Consider the following 19,720-nt stretch of genomic DNA (forward strand, 5'->3'; position numbering starts at 1 on the left):
CTGGCCATTGGATATACAGTGCATTCGGAAAGTATTCAGACCCATTGACTTTTTACACATTTTGTTACGTTAGTCTTATTCTCAAATTGTTGAAATATGTGTTTTTCCTCATCAGTCTACACACAATACCCCTTAATGACAAAGCGAAAACAGGTTTAGACATTTTTGCAAATGTATTCAAAATAAAAAATGGATACTTTATTTACATAGGCATTCAGACCCTTTGCTATGAGCCTCGAAATTCAGCTCAGGTGCATCATGTTTATGAGTAATCGGTGGAGAAGGGCCTTGGTCAGGGAGGTGACCAAGAACCCAAAGGTCAGTCAGACAGAGCTCCAGAGTTCCTCTGTTGTGATGGGAGAACCTTCCAGAAGAACAACCTTCTCTGCAGCACAGGCCTTTATGGTGGAGTGGCCAGACGGAGGCCACTCCTGAGTAAAAGGCACATGACAGCCTGCTTGGAGTTTGCCAAAAGGCACCTAAAAGACTCTCAGACCATAAGAAACAAGATTCTCTGGTCTGATGAAATAAAGATTGAACTCTTTGGCCTGAAAGACATGCGTCACGACTGGAGGAAACCTGGCACCATACCTACGGTGCAGCGTGATGGTGGCAGCATCATGCTGTGGGGATGTTTTTCAGAGGCAGGGACTGGAAGTCTAGTCAGGATTGAGGGAAAGATGAACAGAGCAAAGTACAGAGAGATCAATGATGAAAATCTGCTCCATTGCGCTCAGGACCTCAGACTGGGGCTAAGGTTCCCCTTCCAACAGGACAACCTTCCTAAGCACGCAGCCAAGACAACGTAGGAGTGGCTTTGGAACAAGTCTCTGACTGTCCTTGAGTGGTCCAGCCAGAGCCCGGACTTGAACCCGATCAAACATCTCTTGAAAGACCTGAAAATAGCTGTGTAGCGACACTCCCCATCCAACCCAACAGAGCTTGACAGGATCTGCAAAGAATGGAAGAAACTCCCCAAATTCATGTGTGCTTGTAGCGTCCTACCCAAGATTACTCGAGGCTGTGATCGCTGCCAAAGGTGCTTCAACAATTTACTGACTAAAGGGTCTGAATACTTATATGTGATATTTCATGTATTACATTTTTTTATAAATGTGCAAAAAAAATCCCCAAACCTGTTTATTCTTTGTCATTATGGGGTGTTGTGTGTAGATTTGAGGGGAAAAAACCCAATGTAATACATTTTAGAATAAGGCTGTAAGGTAACAAAATGTGGAAAAAGTCAAGGGGTCTGAATACTTTCTGAATGCACTGTAGCTATCAGATTTCAAACTGAACAGAGAACCTCCGTCTGTGACTGACTAAAGATCTCCACAGGTTTTGCGCAAGGTGCTTGAAGTACTTGAATTTGGCACTCGAGAAAATATCTTGTATTCCAAATTCTTTTGCTTGAAAATTACTTGAATTAAAATGAGAGGAGAACAGAAAATAAAGTGTTAATATGAAAAATATTTGAAAAATGTATAGGTCTTGAAAATGAATTTTCAGGCAGACTACCTACATAGTCCCCCACCCCTCACGTGTTTCGCGCTCTGGATGCCTGGAAATTAATATGTTCCGAACTTGATGCTCCTTGGAAGAGAAGTAACAGAGCCCATCGACCTGGTGGCTGGCTTGCCACTCAATCATGGGCATGCCAAGACCGTCCTGGACGAAAAATGACCTTGAAGTTATACTCCCCAAGCTTCTCGAGCTACCTCGCCAGTTGACCTTCTGGTTCCTTCATCCTTATGAGCCGCTGAAGGCTGCTGTGGTCGGTGCGCACAATGAATGTCTTCCCGAGCAGGTATTGACGGAAGTGTGTAATGAACTCCATTGCTGCTAGTAGCTCCCTCTGTGTGGTACAATAGTTTTGCTCTGTGGAGGACTGCCTCCAGCTCCCATACACTAGTACGGGTTCCTCACCGTCCTGCATTTGGGACAAGAATGCCGAAGTTTCAGTACGTCTGTATCAAGGAGGAGGTCACCGCTAATCGAGTGGATAGCCCAAGACGGGTGCGGTGGTGAGTAGCTTCTTTAATTCTTTGAACACCCTCCACTCCAGCCATGCCTCCTGTGGAAAACTGTAGTCGGGATGTATTGGTCTTGCAAACTGTACTCGGGGCGGCTCAGGGGAGCCTTCACTTGCTAGCTCCAGGGTCAGAGCAAATTACGGATGCTCTGGGGTAATTCCCACCTTTGTGGATCTTATCCGCTGCTAATGACGAGTTCGTCTGGAATTCCTCTGAAGTTGTTGACATTTATTAAACTTGTACAGGACCGTCTCTCTCACTACAGAGTTGACAGATAAACCTAACATGTCTCGCCTCCTACAAATGTCGATGGATGGACCAAATGTTAACCACAAGTTTTTACAGAGAATTCACTTCTGATGTCCTTGCAGAAGCCACAAACCGAGAGCTAATTGACATTGGAACATGTTCCTTGCACAGTATCCACAATGCGTTTCAAAATGTATTTGGCTCCATAGATAGGGACATAGAGGGCACTTTAAGTGCTTTCTATAGACTGACGCACGACGTCCCTGCAAGACACGATGATTTTGTGACAACCACAGGCTCCTCAGTTTTCCCTAAAAAGTTTTGTGGACACCTATAGGTACAAAAAAACAGAGGTTGTAACTAAAGCCTTAGAGGGTTTGCCAAACCTAATAAAATCCTACAGAACACCGACATGCATTACATGCACAACTGTAAAGGAAGCAATAGCAGGGAAACTTCACCCAGCAAAACATATTATTTGCATATTTGTAGCCAAACGCATTCAAGGGTACATACATTCCCATTCCTGGCAGCAGACTGGGCAGACCTATTGACTAATGTCATGAGCAGAGTCCTGAAAAGAGGTGACAGACACATTTACAACCCCCCTGAAACTCTCAAAATACACTGTGACAGAGGATGATGCTGTGGGTCCCTTCCAAAGATGACATTGGGTTTTCAACCTGTAAGGTGCTAAAAAAAAAAGTGGCTAGCAAAGTGAGTGAGAGAAGGATTTCTGAGTTTCAGAGTGACAAAAAGAAGTACCTCCTTGAGGAAGTTGATGCTAAAAACCCCATCACTCCAGTTTTGTGAGGCAGGCTGTTTGTCTTGACCCATAACAGATGGCAAGGAATCCTGCAGCTTGTGAGTGCAAATTCAAAAGTCCTCTCAAGCTTACGTAATTAAATTGAAGCATGCCCAGTGGCAGTTGGAGTGCTTCATATCGCAGGAAGTTTTGAAACTTCACTCCGTTTAGTGAGTAGGATCCGCCGAGGACTGCTCTGAGCACCTCTTTAGAGCAGCTGAAGGGTAAGGAGAACTACAGAGACCTGTGACAAGCAACTCAAATTGTCCTTCTGCTCTCCCACTGACAGACCTTGGTAGACAGGGGGTATTCAGTCAACTCCGCTGTCACTGTTGTAAACAAAAAGGAGCAGCCCTACACAGCACAGAGACCGGTGTATGATGCTGTAGAGAATGCAGTAGGACTGAAAAAGTCAACATAACGCACCAAGGATATCCTCCTGCAAGTCTGCAAGGCAGAAATATCAAGACTACCTGGATGCACAGCGTGACCACAGGAGGGCAGAGAAAATACAATTGGTAGACAATGAGGACCTCAAATAAAAACAGATTCCTGGAAAAGGACATGGAACTCTTGCAGAGGCAGACCTCCTCAATGTCCAGAGAATGCAGTATCACGTTCAACAGCTTCAGAAGATCAATAGAAGATAAAAAGGCTGAGCTTGGACTGTTGTGAGCACATCACTCACACACTCTCTTCAATATACACTGAACAAAAATATAAACGCAATGTAAAGTGTTGGTCCCATGTTTCATGAGATGAAATAAAAGATTCGAGAACATTTCCATACGCACAAAAAAATTATTGTTGTGCACAAATTTGTTTACATCCCTGTGAGTGAGCATTTCTCCTTTGCTAAGATAATCCATCGACCTGACAGGTGTGGCATATCAAGAAGCTGATTAAATAGCATGATCATTACACAGGTGTACCTTGTGCTGGGGTCAATAAAAGGCCACTAAAATGTGCAGTTTTATCACACAAGATAATGCCACAGATGTCTCAAGTTTTGAGGGAGCTTGCATTTGGCATGCTGACTGCAGGAATGCCCACCAGAGCTGTTGCCAGAGAATGTAATATTAATTTCTCTACCTTAAGCCACCTCTGTCGTTTTAGAGAATTTGGCAGTACGTCTAACCGGCCTCACAACCTCAGACCACATGTATGAGGTTGTGTGGGCGAGCAGTTTTCTGATGTCAACGTTGTGAACAGAGTGTCCCGTGGTGGTGGTGGGGTTATGGTATAGGCAGGCATAAGCTACAGACAACGAACACAATTGCATTTTATCAATGGCAATTTCAATGTACAGAGATACCTTGACGAGATCCTGAGGCCCATTGTCGTGCCATTCGTCCGCCGCCATCACCTTATGTTTCAGCATGATAATGCACAGCCCTATGTCGCAAGGATCGGTACACACTTCCCGTAAGCTGAAAATGTCCCACTTCCTCCATGGCCTGCATACTCGCCAGACATTGAGGATGTATGGGATGCTTTGGACTTGTACGACTGCGTGTTCCAGTTCCCGCCAATATCCAGCAACTTGAAGCCGTTGAAGAGGAGTGGGACAACATTCCACAGGCTACAATCAACAGCCTGATCAACTCTACGCGAAGGAGATGTGCTGTACTGCATGAGGCAAATGGTGGTCACACCAGATAATGACTGATTTTCTCATCCACACCCCTAACTTTTTTTTAAAGGTATCTGTGACCAACATATGCATATCTGTATTCCCTGTCATGTGATATCCATAGATTAGAGCCTCATTCATTAATTTACTGATTTCCTTATATGAACTGAACCTCAGTAAAATCTTTGAAATTGCTGCATTTTTTTGTTGTTCAGTGTAATTCAATTAACTTTATTGACATGGAAATGTTTTAGATTGTTGTTGAAATTAAATGGAATGTTTTCAGAGAGACAAAGGTCCTGTCTACCACTCTGAATGATGTATCAGGTGAGCTGTGATGTTGATCTTTGCGCTGCACACACTATGTTACATGTGTGTTATGCCCAAGGATGTGTTTTTTATTATTAACTGGGTGGTTTGAGCCATGAATGCTGATTGGCTGAAAGCCGTTGTATATCAGACCGTATACCACGGGTATGACAAAGCATGTATTTTTTACTGCTCTAATTACATTGGTAACCAGTTTATAATAGCAATAAGGCGCCTCGGTGGTTTGTGATATACGGGTCGTGCCGAACAGCCCTTAGCAGTGATATATCGGCCATATACCAGACCTCCTCAAGCCTTATTGCTTAATTAGACAAAAGGTAGCTAGTTTTCTCACCTTCAACTACCATTTGCTTTCAAAGTCTTTATTTCAACCATTATCACTATTAGCTAAACACATTCCGTATTCTCATCTCTCTGATATATTGTTCAGACTGCCATCTGTTATATACCATTTCAATAATGCATCTAAATCCATCTCTCTCTCTCTCATATTAAATTAACTTTATTGACATGCATTTTTTTGAGACTGTTGTAGGAAATGGTTCAACATGAAACATTTTGGTCTGTAACCTAAAATTAAAGGTTGTTTTATTGTCATTGAGTTTGTTTTACACAATCATGTTGATCTCACTGACTGATCCATAGCTCCATTTATGAATTTGAATTCACCAGAAACAGGTTGTTGTGACTTCAAAGATTATTGTGGCTACACTTTTTAAAATCAAGTCAAAGTTCATTTGTCACATGTACAACATGTGTAGGTAGACCTTACCATGAAATGCTTGCTTCCAAGCCCTTAACCAACAGTGTAGTTCAAGAAAGAGTTAAGCATATTGTGATATCAATTAAACAATATTACATAAAATGAACACAATTGCATAGTTACTACACTATTTAGTAGCTATTAAGTAGTAGATTTCCAAATTCCCTATAGTAAAACAATACGGCCATTGAGCTGGAATTGTGTAGTAATGCGAATAGGAAATGTGTTCACCAGTAGGCACGTCCCAAAACTGCTCATCACTTCTCAAATTACAACGTCATCACTACTGACGTACCACTCAAGTATGTAGTAATTAAGTATTGAAAGACGTGTTATTGGGTATGACTGAGGTAGTGATGAATAAAACACCTATTTGTTAGGAAATATTACAAATGGATGGTCCTTGAAAATAAATATTAGTGCTTGAAAATGTACTTGAAAGTCCTCGAATTGGTCTGTCTGTACGAACCCTGTCTCTATGACTGACTCTCCCCTGGCGCCGTCTGTCTCTGCCTTCCTTCTGGTCTCGCTCTCCTCTCCCCTCTTTCTCCCTCTTGCTACCCCCTACAGACATGGCTAACATGTACACCCTGCTGAGAGCCGTGTCCAGCGGCTTACCCCACATGATCCAGGAGCTCCAGATCCATATCCACGACGAGGGCCTCCGGGCCACCAGTAACCTCTCTCAGGAAAACGTACGCCACGTCTTTGTGTATCACTATACGTTGTCATTGTACGTTATCTGATTGTCATCATTGTAAATGTACAGCAGCACCCTGCTAATCCTTTTGTCTAAATGTATTGTTTTTGGACTTCAAACACTACATTGTCGCTGTGCATTATTAGTATGTATTATCAGTAGGCCTATGCATTATCAGATTACCATTATCACAAAGATAATATTCACAACTCTACTAATTCTCCTGTTGTGTTGTTACCTCCTCAGATGCCAACCCTGTTTGTGGAGTCCGTGTTAGAGGTTCACAGTAAATTTGTTCAGCTCATTAACACAGTCCTGAATGGGGATCAGCACTTCATGAGCGCACTTGATAAGGTATTAATGTTGTGACTCCCTGGCTGGCAGGCTTAGAGGGGAAATCAGAATCTGGACACTAGGGACAGGTCAAGCCAGTAGGTGGCGCCAGTGAGTGGTGTTTGTGTTCACTATGGAATGTGGCTCCATATTGTTTCTCACAAGATTGTTCCTAAGGATTTTCATAAATTAAAACATAACTTTTAACTGTATTTATTAGTTGATGTCTTAAGCTGTGGATGTACTGAAACTGATGGGGGGTAGGGAATTACTGGTTTGTTTGATCCTCCCCAGGCTTTGACTTCAGTGGTTAACTACAGGGAGCCCAAATCCATCTGCAAAGCACCTGAACTGGTGAGTGTGAGACTCATTCATGACACCTGAGGTTAGGAAATGTGTGAGGGTATCAGATAAGGCCATAGTGATAAACTAAGTAAAAACCCTGTACACAGCAGTTCGTCTAGATCTCTACTACTTTATCTGTGGGTTTTTTCAACATTTGTTTTGAGGACCATGGTTATGTCTGACCTTGTGTTGTTTTTCCCTTTACCCATGTAGCTCGCTAAGTATTGTGACAATCTGCTGAAGAAGTCTGCAAAGGGAATGACAGAGAATGAGGTGGAGGACAAGCTGTCTAGCTTCATCACCGTGTTTAAGTACATAGACGACAAGGACGTTTTTCAAAAGGTAGCCGATTGACCGGCATTAGCGTTATTACTCTCATTATCTCAAATGACCAGCGATATTGACAGCTAGTATGGCTGCTTTTTTATTCCTTCCAGACTGAATTTGGAATTCGCTAAAGAGCATTATCTAAAAATGTTTTAAAAAGTTTTTGGAGACTGAGATGTTGAATTGATGTCTTATGTTTTCTTCTTAACCATGTTGATGACTCACTCTCTTGCCCCCCCCTCTCTCTTTCACTCTCTCTCCCACTCTGTCGCTTCTTTCTCTTTTGTACAGTTTTATGCAAGAATGTTAGCAAAGAGGTTAATACATGGGCTGTCCTTGTCCATGGACTCAGAGGAAGCCATGATCAACAAACTAAAGGTGAAGTTAGACTCCTTTCAACTTTAGCATGTGCAATTCAAGGTCTCTTATGCCTAAAGTAAGCATTTTCTAAACCAGAATGGCCCATATGGCAGGAGTTTATCTCTTGTTTCTGTAGCATGAGGCAGCATGATGTGCAGGTACACCCTCTGGATAAAACGCTATCAATGCCATTTATTAATGCCATAATTGAGCATCACTCTAAACTGTCAGTCTTTCCCTTTAATCTAGTATTCCACATAACTTTCAAACGAAGCCCTACAGCATGTGCTTCTAAATGTCTTCTAGCTGTGTGACTCCACTGTACTCTAATGCGTCTGTCATGTGTGATATTTGGCCGTAATGATGGACTTGTTTATTATAGTGTTTGTACTGGTGCATGTCTTTCAGTCATTCATACATACATACACACACACACATTCTCTCCCCCACTACAGCAAGCATGCGGCTACGAGTTCACGAGCAAGCTCCACAGAATGTACACAGACATGAGCGTCAGCGCAGACCTGAATAACAAATTCAACAACTTCATCAAGACCCAGGAATCACCGGTTGACCTGGGAATCAGCTTCCAGATCTATGTATTACAGGTGAGAGGGGTTTAGAAGTCTCACATCAATTCATATATTTATTGTCTTCAAATGTGTATAGTGCAGTTAGGGTAAGAAACAACATTAAAACAATAACAACCATACAACATGACATAGACATATACATTTTTTGTCCATTAAAATAACATCAAATTGATCAGAAATACAGTGTAGACAATGTTAAAGTTTTAAATGACTATTGTAGCTGGAAACGGCTGATTTTTAATGGAATATCTACATAGGCGTACAGAGGCCCATTATCAGCAACCATCACTCCTGTGTTCCAATGACACGTTGTGTTAGCTAATCCAAGTTTATTATTTTAAAAGGATAATTGATCATTAGAAAACCCAAATGCAACTGTAGTGCTGATTATAGAAGCAATAAAACTGTCCTTCTTTATACTAGTTGAGTATCTGGAACATCAGCATCTGTGGGTTCGATTACAGGCTCAAAATGGCCAAAAACAAAGACCTTTCTTCTGATACTCGTCAGTCTATTCTTGTTCTGAGAAATGAAGGCTATTCCATGTGAGAAATTGCCAAGAAACTGAAGATCTCGTACAACCCTGTGTACTACTCCCTTCACCAAACAACTGTCTCTAACCAGAATAGAAAGAGGAGTGGGAGACCCTGATGCACAACTGAGCAAGAGGACAAGTACATTAGGAGACGCCTCAAAACTCAGAAGTCCTCAACTGGCAACTTCATTAAATATTACCCGTCTCGACATCAACAGTGAAGAGGCGACTCTGGGATGCTGGCCTTCTAGGCAGAGTTCCTCTGTCCAGTGTCTGTGTTCCCCATCTTAATCTTTTATTTTTATTGGCCAGTCTGAGATATGGCTTTTTCTTTGCAACTGCCTAGAAGGCCAGCATCCTGGAGTCACCTCTTCACTGTTGACATTGAGACTGGTGTTTAGTGGGTACTATTTAATGAAGCTGCCAGTTGAGGACTTGTGAGGCAGTTTTCAGCTGTGCTAACATAATAGCAAAAGGGTTTTCAAATGTTCAATTAGCTTTTTAAAATAATAAACTTGGATTAGCTAGCACAGCGTGCCATTGGAACACAGGAGTGATGGTTGCTGATAACGGGCCTCTGTAGATATTCCATTAAATATCAGACGTTTCCAACTACAATAGTCATTTACAACATTAACAATGTCTACACTGTATTTCTGATCAATTTGATGTTATTTTAATGGACAACAAATGTACTTTTCTTTCAGAAAAAAGGACATTTCTAAGTGACCCCAAACTTTTGAATGGTAGTATATATGATGGACAGCAAAGATATCAGTTAGTCATAAAATAGGAGCAATCATGTGCAAATGTGCAGTCGTCACCCATATTAATAGATATACCTTACTTTATGTGCAGGTAATGCAGGTTGATAGCTCAGCCATATTAATAGATAGACATTACTTTATGTGCAGGTTAAGCAGGTTGATAGCTCAGCCATATTAATAGATAGACATTACTTTATGTGCAGGTTAAGCAGGTTGATAGCTCAGCCATATTAATAGATAGACATTACTTTATGTGCAGGTAATGCAGGTTGATAGCTCAGCCATATTAATAGATAGACATTACTTTATGTGCAGGTTAAGCAGGTTGATAGCTCAGCCATATTAATAGATAGACATTACTTTATGTGCAGGTAATGCAGGTTGATAGCTCAGCCATATTAATAGATAGACATTACTTTATGTGCAGGTTAAGCAGGTTGATAGCTCAGCCATATTAATAGATAGACATTACTTTATGTGCAGGTAATGCAGGTTGATAGCTCAGCCATATTAATAGATAGACATTACTTTATGTGCAGGTTAAGCAGGTTGATAGCTCAGCCATATTAATAGATAGACATTACTGTATGTGCAGGTTAAGCAGGTTGATAGCTCAGCCATATTAATAGATAGACATTAATTTATGTGCTGGTTAAGCAGGTTGATAGCTCAGCCATATTAATAGATATACATTACTTTATGTGCAGGTTAAGCAGGTTGATAGCTCAGCCATATTAATAGATATACTTTACTTTATGTGCAGGTTAAGCAGGTTGATAGCTCAGCCATATTAATAGATAGACATTACTTTATGTGCAGGTTAAGCAGGTTGATAGCTCAGCCATATTAATAGATAGACATTACTTTATGTGCAGGTTAAGCAGGTTGATAGCTCAGCCATATTAATAGATAGACATTACTTTATGTGCAGGTTAAGCAGGTTGATAGCTCAGCCATATTAATAGATAGACATTACTGTATGTGCAGGTTAAGCAGGTTGATAGCTCAGCCATATTAATAGATAGACATTACTGTATGTGCAGGTTAAGCAGGTTGATAGCTCAGCCATATTAATACCTAGACATTAATTTATGTGCTGGTTAAGCAGGTTGATAGCTCAGCCATATTAATAGATAGACATTACTTTATGTTCAGGTTAAGCAGGTTGATAGCTCAGCCATATTAATAGATAGACATTACTTTATGTGCAGGTTAAGCAGGTTGATAGCTCAGCCATATTAATAGATAGACATTACTTTATGTGCAGGTTAAGCAGGTTGATAGCTCAGCCATATTAATAGATAGACATTACTTTATGTGAAGGTTAAGCAGGTTGATAGCTCAGCCATATTAATAGATAGACATTACTTTATGTGCAGGTTTAGCAGGTTGATAGCTCACCCATGTCAATAGATAGACATTACTTTATGTGCAGGTTAAGCAGGTTGATAGCTCAGCCATATTAATAGATAGACATTACTTTATGTTCAGGTTAAGCAGGTTGATAGCTCAGCCATATTAATAGATAGACATTACTTTATGTGCAGGTTAAGCAGGTTGATAGCTCAGCCATATTAATAGATAGACATGACTTTATGTGCAGGTTAAGCAGGTTGATAGCTCAGCCATATTAATAGATAGACATTACTTTATGTGCAGGTTAAGCAGGTTGATAGCTCAGCCATATTAATAGATAGACATTACTGTATGTGCAGGTTAAGCAGGTTGATAGCTCAGCCATATTAATAGATAGACATGACTTTATGTGCAGGTTAAGCAGGTTGATAGCTCAGCCATATTAATAGATAGACATTACTTTATGTGCAGGTTAAGCAGGTTGATAGCTCAGCCGTACTAATAGATAGACATTACTGTATGTGCAGGTTAAGCAGGTTGATAGCATAAGAGAATACGACACCCATCAAAGAAGTATCCAATGTATTGTTTTCCCATAATAAAGGTTGTTGACACTGGAGTGAAATCGGGTAATTGGGTAATTTTGTGTGGTTTTGTAGATAGTTTGAAGGTTAGGCACCTTCAGGCAGGTTTGCTGTGAGAACCTCAATGACAATGGTGGTGGAGATGTCTCACCGTGTGTGTTGTCTCGTTGCAGGCAGGAGCCTGGCCCCTCACACACATCTCTTCCTCCACCTTTGCCATCCCACAGGAGCTGGAGAAGAGTGTACAGATGGTGAGTAGTGGTTCAGGAGACTTGGATGTGGTTGTTTGGAGAGGGCATGCCCATAGAAATAAAACCTTATTTCTGTGATTGCCCCAAGATTACACATAGCTATTCAACAAAACTGCATATCTTAATCTTATGTAATTCTAACATGATTATGTTTTTCTCTACAGTTTGAGTTGTTCTATAATCAGCACTTCAGTGGGAGGAAGTTGACTTGGCTGCACTATCTCTGCACAGGTATGTATGCGTGCTCGCACACACACACACGGCAGGTGATCGTAGTATAGAAAACCCAGTGCAAATTATGTGGAATTTTTTGTCAGCAGCAGTACTTTATTTTTCACTGAAACTGCTACTATATGAAGGCCCACTTGCTACTAGCTGGAATCACATCCATAGCTCGACAGAAGTAACGGGATGATTATTAAATCGTCTAAAATGGATTATGTCTGTATGCTCTGAAGTGTTTTATCCCAAATCATAGTGACACTATTACATGTTAGTGGAGAGGCTCTGATTCTAACTAACACTGAGCTGCACCTGGCAATACTACTGCACAATCCATTAAATCCCACAGCGTGGGGTAGCTCCCTCAAACTCCATGTGGTAACTCCCCCAAAGTTTACAACAGCATACATACTTCAGGTGCAATCCTGACACTGACACTGCAGTTAACACATTGGAATTAAATCCCTGTGTGCGTTTACAAGAATACCCAGTGAACACATTAGGATTGGGGATTACTTTAGTCTGATTTCTTCTTGGTTTTGCTTACACTTGAGAGCAGTTTTTTTTATATACAAATACAAACCTGTTATCAATAGGTGGTGTGGCGAATAAGATGGTGGTACAGCATTGGTGTGGTGGTGATGATGATGATGATTGGCTCCCTTCTCTCTTTAGGTGAGGTGAAGATGAACTATCTCTCCAAGCCCTATGTTGCCATGGTGACCACCTACCAGATGGCGGTGCTGCTGGCCTTCAACAACAGTGAGACGGTGTGTTACGAAACCAACATGTTTAGTGGAAATGGACTGTCTTAACTGTACCTTAAGCACTAACTACCCCAATATCCTAACAGGTGGAAAAGGACTGTGTTAACTGTGCCCTAAGCACTTCAATTACTGTGCCCTAAGCACCAAACTAGTTCAATAACTGTGCCCTAAGCACTGAACTAGTTCAATAACTGTGCCCTAAGCACTGAACTTGTCAATAACTGTCCTAAGCACTGAACTAGCTCAATAACTGTGCCCTAAGCACTGAACTAGTTCAATAACTGTGCCCTAAGCACTGAACTAGTTCAATAACTGTGCCCTAAGCACTGAACTAGCTCAATAACCGTGCCCTAGGCACTGAACTTGTCAATAACTGCCCTAAGCACTGAACTAGTTCAATAACTGTGCCCTAAGCACTGAACTAGTTCAATAACTGTGCCCTAAGCACTGAACTAGCTCAATAACTCTGCCCTAGGGACTGAACTTGTCAATAACTGCCCTAAGCACTGAACTAGCTCAATAACTCTGCCCTAAGCACTGAACTAGCTCAATAACTGTGCCCTAAGCACTGAACTAGTTCAATAATTGTGCCCTAAGCACTGAACTAGTTCAATAACTGTGCCCTAAGCACTGAACTAGTTCAATAACTGTGCCCTAAGCACTGAACTAGTTCAATAACTGTGCCCTTAAGCACTGAACGAGGTCTGTATCATATCCAAACAGGTGGGCTACAAGGAGCTCCAAGACTCCACCCAGATGAACGAGAAGGAGCTTCAGAAGACCATCAAGTCTCTGCTGGACGTCAAGATGCTTAACCACGACTCTCAAAAGGTCAGGGGTCAGATATCAGCAGCCACAGAATCACCCGGAGACCCAGAGTCAGCAGTGTCTTCTTTAGTGGTTAGATGGATTTAAAAGTAGCTCATCTTGGCATTTTTATTATTTCTCATGGTGGATACTATGTATGTAACTATTTTCTTGTCTTCAGGAGGAAATCGACACTGAGTCCACATTTTCACTAAATATGAGTTTCACCAGTAAAAGAACAAAGTTCAAGATCACAACGTCAATGCAGAAAGACACACCACAGGTACATTACCCTACTACACTGAGAGCTAAGACTGTATCCATCCAACAATGCAAACACCTATTCTCTGAAAGTGTCTGCCTCTGTTTAAACGTGTGTGTGTTTCTTCGACCTTGCAGGAGATGGAGCAGACGAGGAGTGCAGTGGACGAGGACCGCAAAATGTATTTACAAGCTGCTATAGTGAGAATCATGAAGGCACGCAAAGTGCTCAGACACAACGCCCTCATACAGGAGGTGAGTTCCACTCCTGTCATATTCCACAAACCCATGTAGAAATAGCAAACTATTTCACCCCAGGTCTGTACTGTACATATACATGGTGCTGAGAGGGAGAGATATCAAGGCTACAGGTTAAAGCAATGTGTGTGAATGGTACAGGCAAGTTACTGTTCAGATACAATACCTGCTAGTCCTGAGAGACCGGTTGAAACAAGGGAATGGAGAGATCCAAGTGTTTTCCTGAGGACAGAGCTATCACCTGACCAGTCGGACTACATCCTCCCTGGTTCAGGTCTCTAGTCTAGCCCCTGGCTCTCTTCCTCCTGTGTTGATGTTCTGGTGTGTTGTGTCAGGGAGGTAAATTCCTTCCTTGATGGGGAGATCTCTGAGGCCAGGACAGAACAGAGTGATGTCAGGAATGAGTGTCTCCCCTCTGGAATGATCTTGGAACATGCCTGGGGACTAGGAGAATCTATCTCACTCACTCACATATATTCTGTTTCCCCAACAACACAACACACCTCCAACCACTATTTCCTTTTCCCACTCTGTACTTTAATGGTTCAATATTTGTTATTTCTGTCAATGCAGAAAATTAGGACTGGATTAGTGGCGAACCCTCCCACCACATACACTCCCCTACATATACTCCAACATTTTGGATTTGAGATCAAATGTTTCATATGAGGTGACAGTATTTAAGGGTATTTTCGTTCATATCTGTTTTATCGTTTAGAAATTAAAGCACTATATATCTAGTCCCCCCATTTTGAAGGTGTCATAAGTATTTGGACAAATTCACTTATGTGTATTAAAGTAGTCAAAAGTGTAGTGTTTGGTCCCATATTCCTAGCACACAATAGCTACATCAAGCTTGTGACTGTACAAACTTGTTGGATGTATTTGCAGTTTGTTTTGTTTTGGTTGTGTTTCGGATTATGTTGTGCCCAATAGAAATGAGGAGAGCTTCCTGTCTAACAGAACACAGAGGGTGTTCGTTAATGGAAGCCTCTCCAACATAATCCAGGTAGAATCAGGCATTCCACAGGGCAGCTGTCAAGGTCCCTTTACTTTTTGCAATCTTTACTAATGACATGCTTTGAGTAAAGCCAGTGTGTCTATGTATGTGGATGACTCAACACTATACACGTCAGCTACTACAGCAAGTGAAATCATTGCAACAGTTAACAAAGAGCTGCAGTTTCAGAATGGGTGACAAGAAATAGGTTAGTCCTAAATATTTCCAAAACTAAAAGCATTGTATTTTTTGACAAATCATTCACTAAACCCTAAACCTTAACAAAATCTTCTAATGAATAATGTGGAAATTGAGCAAGTTGTGGTGACTAAACTGCTTGGAGTAACCCTGAATTGTAAATTGTCATGGTCAAAACATGTTGACGCAACAGTAGCTAAGATGGGGAGATAATAAAGCACAGCTCTGCTGCCTTAACAACACTATCAACAAGGCAGGTCCTACATGCCCTAGTTTTTTCACACATAGACTACTGTCCAGTTATGTGGTCAGGTGCCACAAAGAGGGACTTACGAAAATTGCAATTGGCTCAGAACAGGGCAGCACGGGTGACCCTTAAATGTACACAGAGAGCTAACATGAATATGTCAATCTCTCATGGCTCAAAGTAGAGGAGAGATTGACTTCATCACTACTTGTTTTTGTAATAAAGTGTTGACATGCTGAATGCACGGCGCTGTCTGTTTAAACTACTAGCACACAGCTCAGACACCCATTCATATCTCACAAGACATGCCACCAGAGGTCTCTTCACAATCCCCAAGTCCAGAACAGACTATGGGAGGCATACAGTACTGCATAGAGCCATGGCTACATGGAACTCTATTCCACCTCAGGTGCAAGCAGTATAATCAGATTTTTTTTAAATAGATAAATATTCACCTCATGGAACAGGGGGGACGGTGAAAAGACACACACACAGGCACATACACATGGATTTTTGTATTGTAGATACACTGTATGTGGATTCGGCTATTTCAGCCACACCACACAGCCATACTGATAGGAGTATAGAATCGAGCACACAGACATGCAATCACCATAGACAAACATTGTCAGTAGAATGGCCTTACAGAAGAGTTCAGTGACTTTCAAAGTGACACCGTCATAGGATGCCACCTTTCCAACAAGTCAGTTAAACAAATTTCTGCTAGAGCTGCCCTGGTCAACTGTAAGTGCTGTTATTGTGAAGTGGAAACGTCTAGAAGCAACAACAGCTCACTCGCTACGTGGTAGGCCACACAAGCTCACAAAACTGGACCGGCGAGTCCTGAAGCCCGTAAAAATCGTCTGTCCTCGGTTGCAACACTCACTACCTCGTTTCAAACTGCCTCTGGAAGCAACGTCAACTGTTCGTCGGGAGCTTCATGAAATAGGTTTCCATGGCTTAGCAGCCTCACACAAGCCTAAGATCTCTTGTGGCTGAATGGAAGAAAGTTCCCGCAGCAATGTTTCAACATCTAGTGGAAAGCCTTCCTAGAAGAGTGGAGGCTGTTATAGCAGCAAAGGGGAGACCAACTCCATATTAATGCCAATTATTTTGCATTGAGATGTTCGATGAGCAGGTGTCCACATACCTTTGGTCATGTAGTGTATGTGGTAGTAGATGAGTGGCCTGAGGGCACACAATGTGTTGTGAAAAGCGTTATGAAATGTCATGTAATAACACTTTTTTTTCTTTCTCTATTGTATGTACTTTCCTAAATGTAGCTGGACCCCAGGAAGAGTAGCTCCTGCTTTGATATCAGCTAATGGGGATCCTTAATAAATATAAAGTCACTTTTTGTAAATATAAATAGAAAATGTTTCTGGACACTTATACAGTAATGTGGATGCTACTATGATTACGGATAATCAGGAATTGTGAGAAAGTTACCGTGGCACAAAGATCATACCCCCAAGACATGCTAACTTCTCACCATTACCAATAACGGGAGGTTAGCATTTTGGTGGGGGTATGATATTTATACCTCTTAATCATCATTATTCACGATTCTACCAACAACAGAGTAACACGGGCAGTTCATTTCTCTCTTTCTGTCTGTCCATTTCTTCCCTCAGGTCATCAACCAGTCCAAAGCCAGATTTAACCCCAGTATCAGCATGATCAAGAAGTGCATTGAGGTGCTCATTGACAAGCAGTACATTGAGCGGAGCCAGAGCTCTGCAGACGAGTACAGCTATGTGGCATAATGGAGGAATAATGGCGTCTAAGGCCCCCTACCCCAACCAACCGCAGGTCAAGCAAAGAACGACAGAGATCATTCTTCTTCATATATTTTTGGGCTGTTGCTGTCTCACGTGCTCCCGTAGGGAGGGAGGGATGAAGCAGGACTATGTGCCTCCATCTTGGAAACAAACAAAACAAGTCACCCCAGACAGCCACCGAAACACGACACCTTCTGACCCCCCCCCCCCCCCCCCCCCTTCTGATTTTATGCTGTTTACATCACCAGTGCCACGCACCGTTGCGTCAATGAAAATGCCTATAGCTATCCGTGTGCAAAGCTGATAATACATTTTTTGTTGACTTAACCGAAAACAAAGAAGAATGGAAAAAGAGCGAGTGAGCTGTGACATTGACGGAAATGTTGGAGACTAGACGTGGAAAACCATGCTTTCTTTTCTCACATTTACAGTTTTCTTTTTTTATGTATCGAAGTTAGAAAACAATATTGTAATAAAACCGGTATACTGATAATTGTATCTACTTTCAAATGTAAAGAACAAACAAATTGAGGTGACAAACATGGTCCCGCTGCTTGTCAAATAAATAAATAAAAACACTGAGGGATTTTGGGAAATATTTTAAAGGATTGTGTATGTGTTAGTGTAGCCTCTGCTTCCAGGCCTCGCTCATGTTGTGGTAGAGGCTAGTGTCAGTGTGATGTGAAACTTAGGGGATGAATGGAATGTCTATTTTCATTACAAAAGCCTACCTCTAGGTGGGGTGCAAGAGGACCCATTGTTATGAATAATTATGGAGTTACACGTTGTTATGTAACTTACAATGCTGCATTCTTGTATTCCAATGATGTTGACTGCCTGTTTGTTCATGCATGAGACAAGACCAGGGTCCACTGGTTACAACACCTTATACCAACCAGGAGCTGTACAAAACTCTGCCCAGGATCAGTGAGAAGATCAACGGGTGTAATGTCTCAAGCATATTGGAGAAGGAATGCTAGAATCAGGTAACTCCTGTGCATTAAATCCTATTCATTATGATCTAAAAGACTAAACTGATCCTAGTTGAGCACACCTACTGTGAGATGCTTGATACATATAGGGCCAGGAGGCTGAGATTTGCTGGTCACTGTTTCAACCGTCCTGAGCAAGGCACAAGCAGTCATACTTTGGGTACCTTCTAATGGGCTCCAGAGTGGTGCAGCAGTCTAAGGCACTGCATGTCAGTGCAAGAGGCATCACTATATTCCCTGGTTCGAATCCAGGCCCTATCACGTCTGGCTTTGATTGGGAGTCCCATAGGGCGGCACACAATTGGCCCAGCGTCGTCCTGGTTTGGCCATGGTAAGCCGTCATTGTAAATAAGAATTTGTTCTTAACTGACTTGCCTAGTTAAATAAAATAAAAACTTGTAATGAGACAAGACCTGGGAGATCACATGAAACATGCGTGGATAACATCTGCCGATACACTGGTCTGAGAACAACAGAGAGCTATTGCATGACATCCCATAAGCAAGTAAGCACATTACTTTATATTAAGCCTACAACTCTATACAAGTATATGTACTTTCACATGGCTGGGCAGGAGCGCAGCTGTAACTCAGTAAAATCATTGCTGCGTTTATATTTGTGTTCAGTATAAATATCACCCATTTTGAGAAATTCATTATGGAAATATAGCTAATAGAATTGGATTTTGTATTCAGAAAGTCCAATGTGTTTTTTTCTCTCCCTTAAATCTGATGAATCAGCAGTGAGCTCTGTACTCCAGCACTTTGGATTTGAAATGATACAATGACTATGGGGTTGAAGTGGAGACTGTCAGCTTTAATTTGAGGGTATTTTCATCTATATCAGGTAATCCATTTACAAATTACAGCAATTTTTGGTCCCCCCTTTTTAGGGGACCAAAGGTATTGGGACAAATGAAATTACAGTGTGTATTAGAGTAGTAACTACATCAAGCTTGTGACTCTGAACATTTGTTGGATGCATTTGCTGTTTGTTTTGGTTGCGTTTCAGATAATTGTGTGCCCAATATAAATCAATGGTAAATAATGTACAGTATATTGTCATTTTGCCATACCTCTCTGTTGTTCATCCAAAGTGAAGGACTACAGAGCCAAAACAACAACAGTTTCACTGTGCCAATACTTTTGGAGCTCACGGAATACTGCATACTGCAGGAGAGGTGAAATATTTACAGGAGCTTAAACAAGTTGGGTAACACTTTA

The 19,720-nt window shown here is 41.5% G+C and overlaps 1 protein-coding gene across 9 annotated transcripts in view; it reads left to right on the forward strand.

Annotated features, from left to right (window-relative positions):
• The window catches only part of LOC110490032 (cullin-2), a 35,633-nt gene extending 17,550 nt beyond the window's left edge, over positions 1 to 18,083 (forward strand). For 4 of the 9 annotated variants that reach the window (XM_021563123.3, XM_021563125.3, XM_090199089.1 and 1 more), the window contains exons 10-22: positions 6,384 to 6,508; positions 6,760 to 6,867; positions 7,141 to 7,200; positions 7,405 to 7,533; positions 7,810 to 7,896; positions 8,334 to 8,486; positions 11,887 to 11,964; positions 12,129 to 12,195; positions 12,862 to 12,956; positions 13,677 to 13,784; positions 13,942 to 14,043; positions 14,160 to 14,276; positions 17,359 to 18,083. In XM_021563123.3, the coding sequence (XP_021418798.3) occupies positions 6,384 to 6,508; positions 6,760 to 6,867; positions 7,141 to 7,200; positions 7,405 to 7,533; positions 7,810 to 7,896; positions 8,334 to 8,486; positions 11,887 to 11,964; positions 12,129 to 12,195; positions 12,862 to 12,956; positions 13,677 to 13,784; positions 13,942 to 14,043; positions 14,160 to 14,276; positions 17,359 to 17,490 (1,361 nt within the window). In that variant the 3' untranslated portion in view covers positions 17,491 to 18,083. Of the gene's footprint in view, positions 1 to 193; positions 1,779 to 1,956; positions 6,509 to 6,759; positions 6,868 to 7,140; positions 7,201 to 7,404; positions 7,534 to 7,809; positions 7,897 to 8,333; positions 8,487 to 11,886; positions 11,965 to 12,128; positions 12,196 to 12,861; positions 12,957 to 13,676; positions 13,854 to 13,941; positions 14,044 to 14,159; positions 14,277 to 17,358 lie in introns of those variants that run through there. The other 5 variants (XM_090199088.1, XM_021563121.3, XM_021563122.3 and 2 more) reach the window with 2 other exon arrangements.
• The last annotated feature ends 1,637 nt before the right edge of the window (positions 18,084 to 19,720 follow it).

This window comes from Oncorhynchus mykiss, chromosome 15 (assembly GCF_057628025.1).
Source record: "Oncorhynchus mykiss isolate SJ-2025 chromosome 15, ASM5762802v1, whole genome shotgun sequence".
Lineage (NCBI taxonomy): Eukaryota > Metazoa > Chordata > Actinopteri > Salmoniformes > Salmonidae > Oncorhynchus > Oncorhynchus mykiss.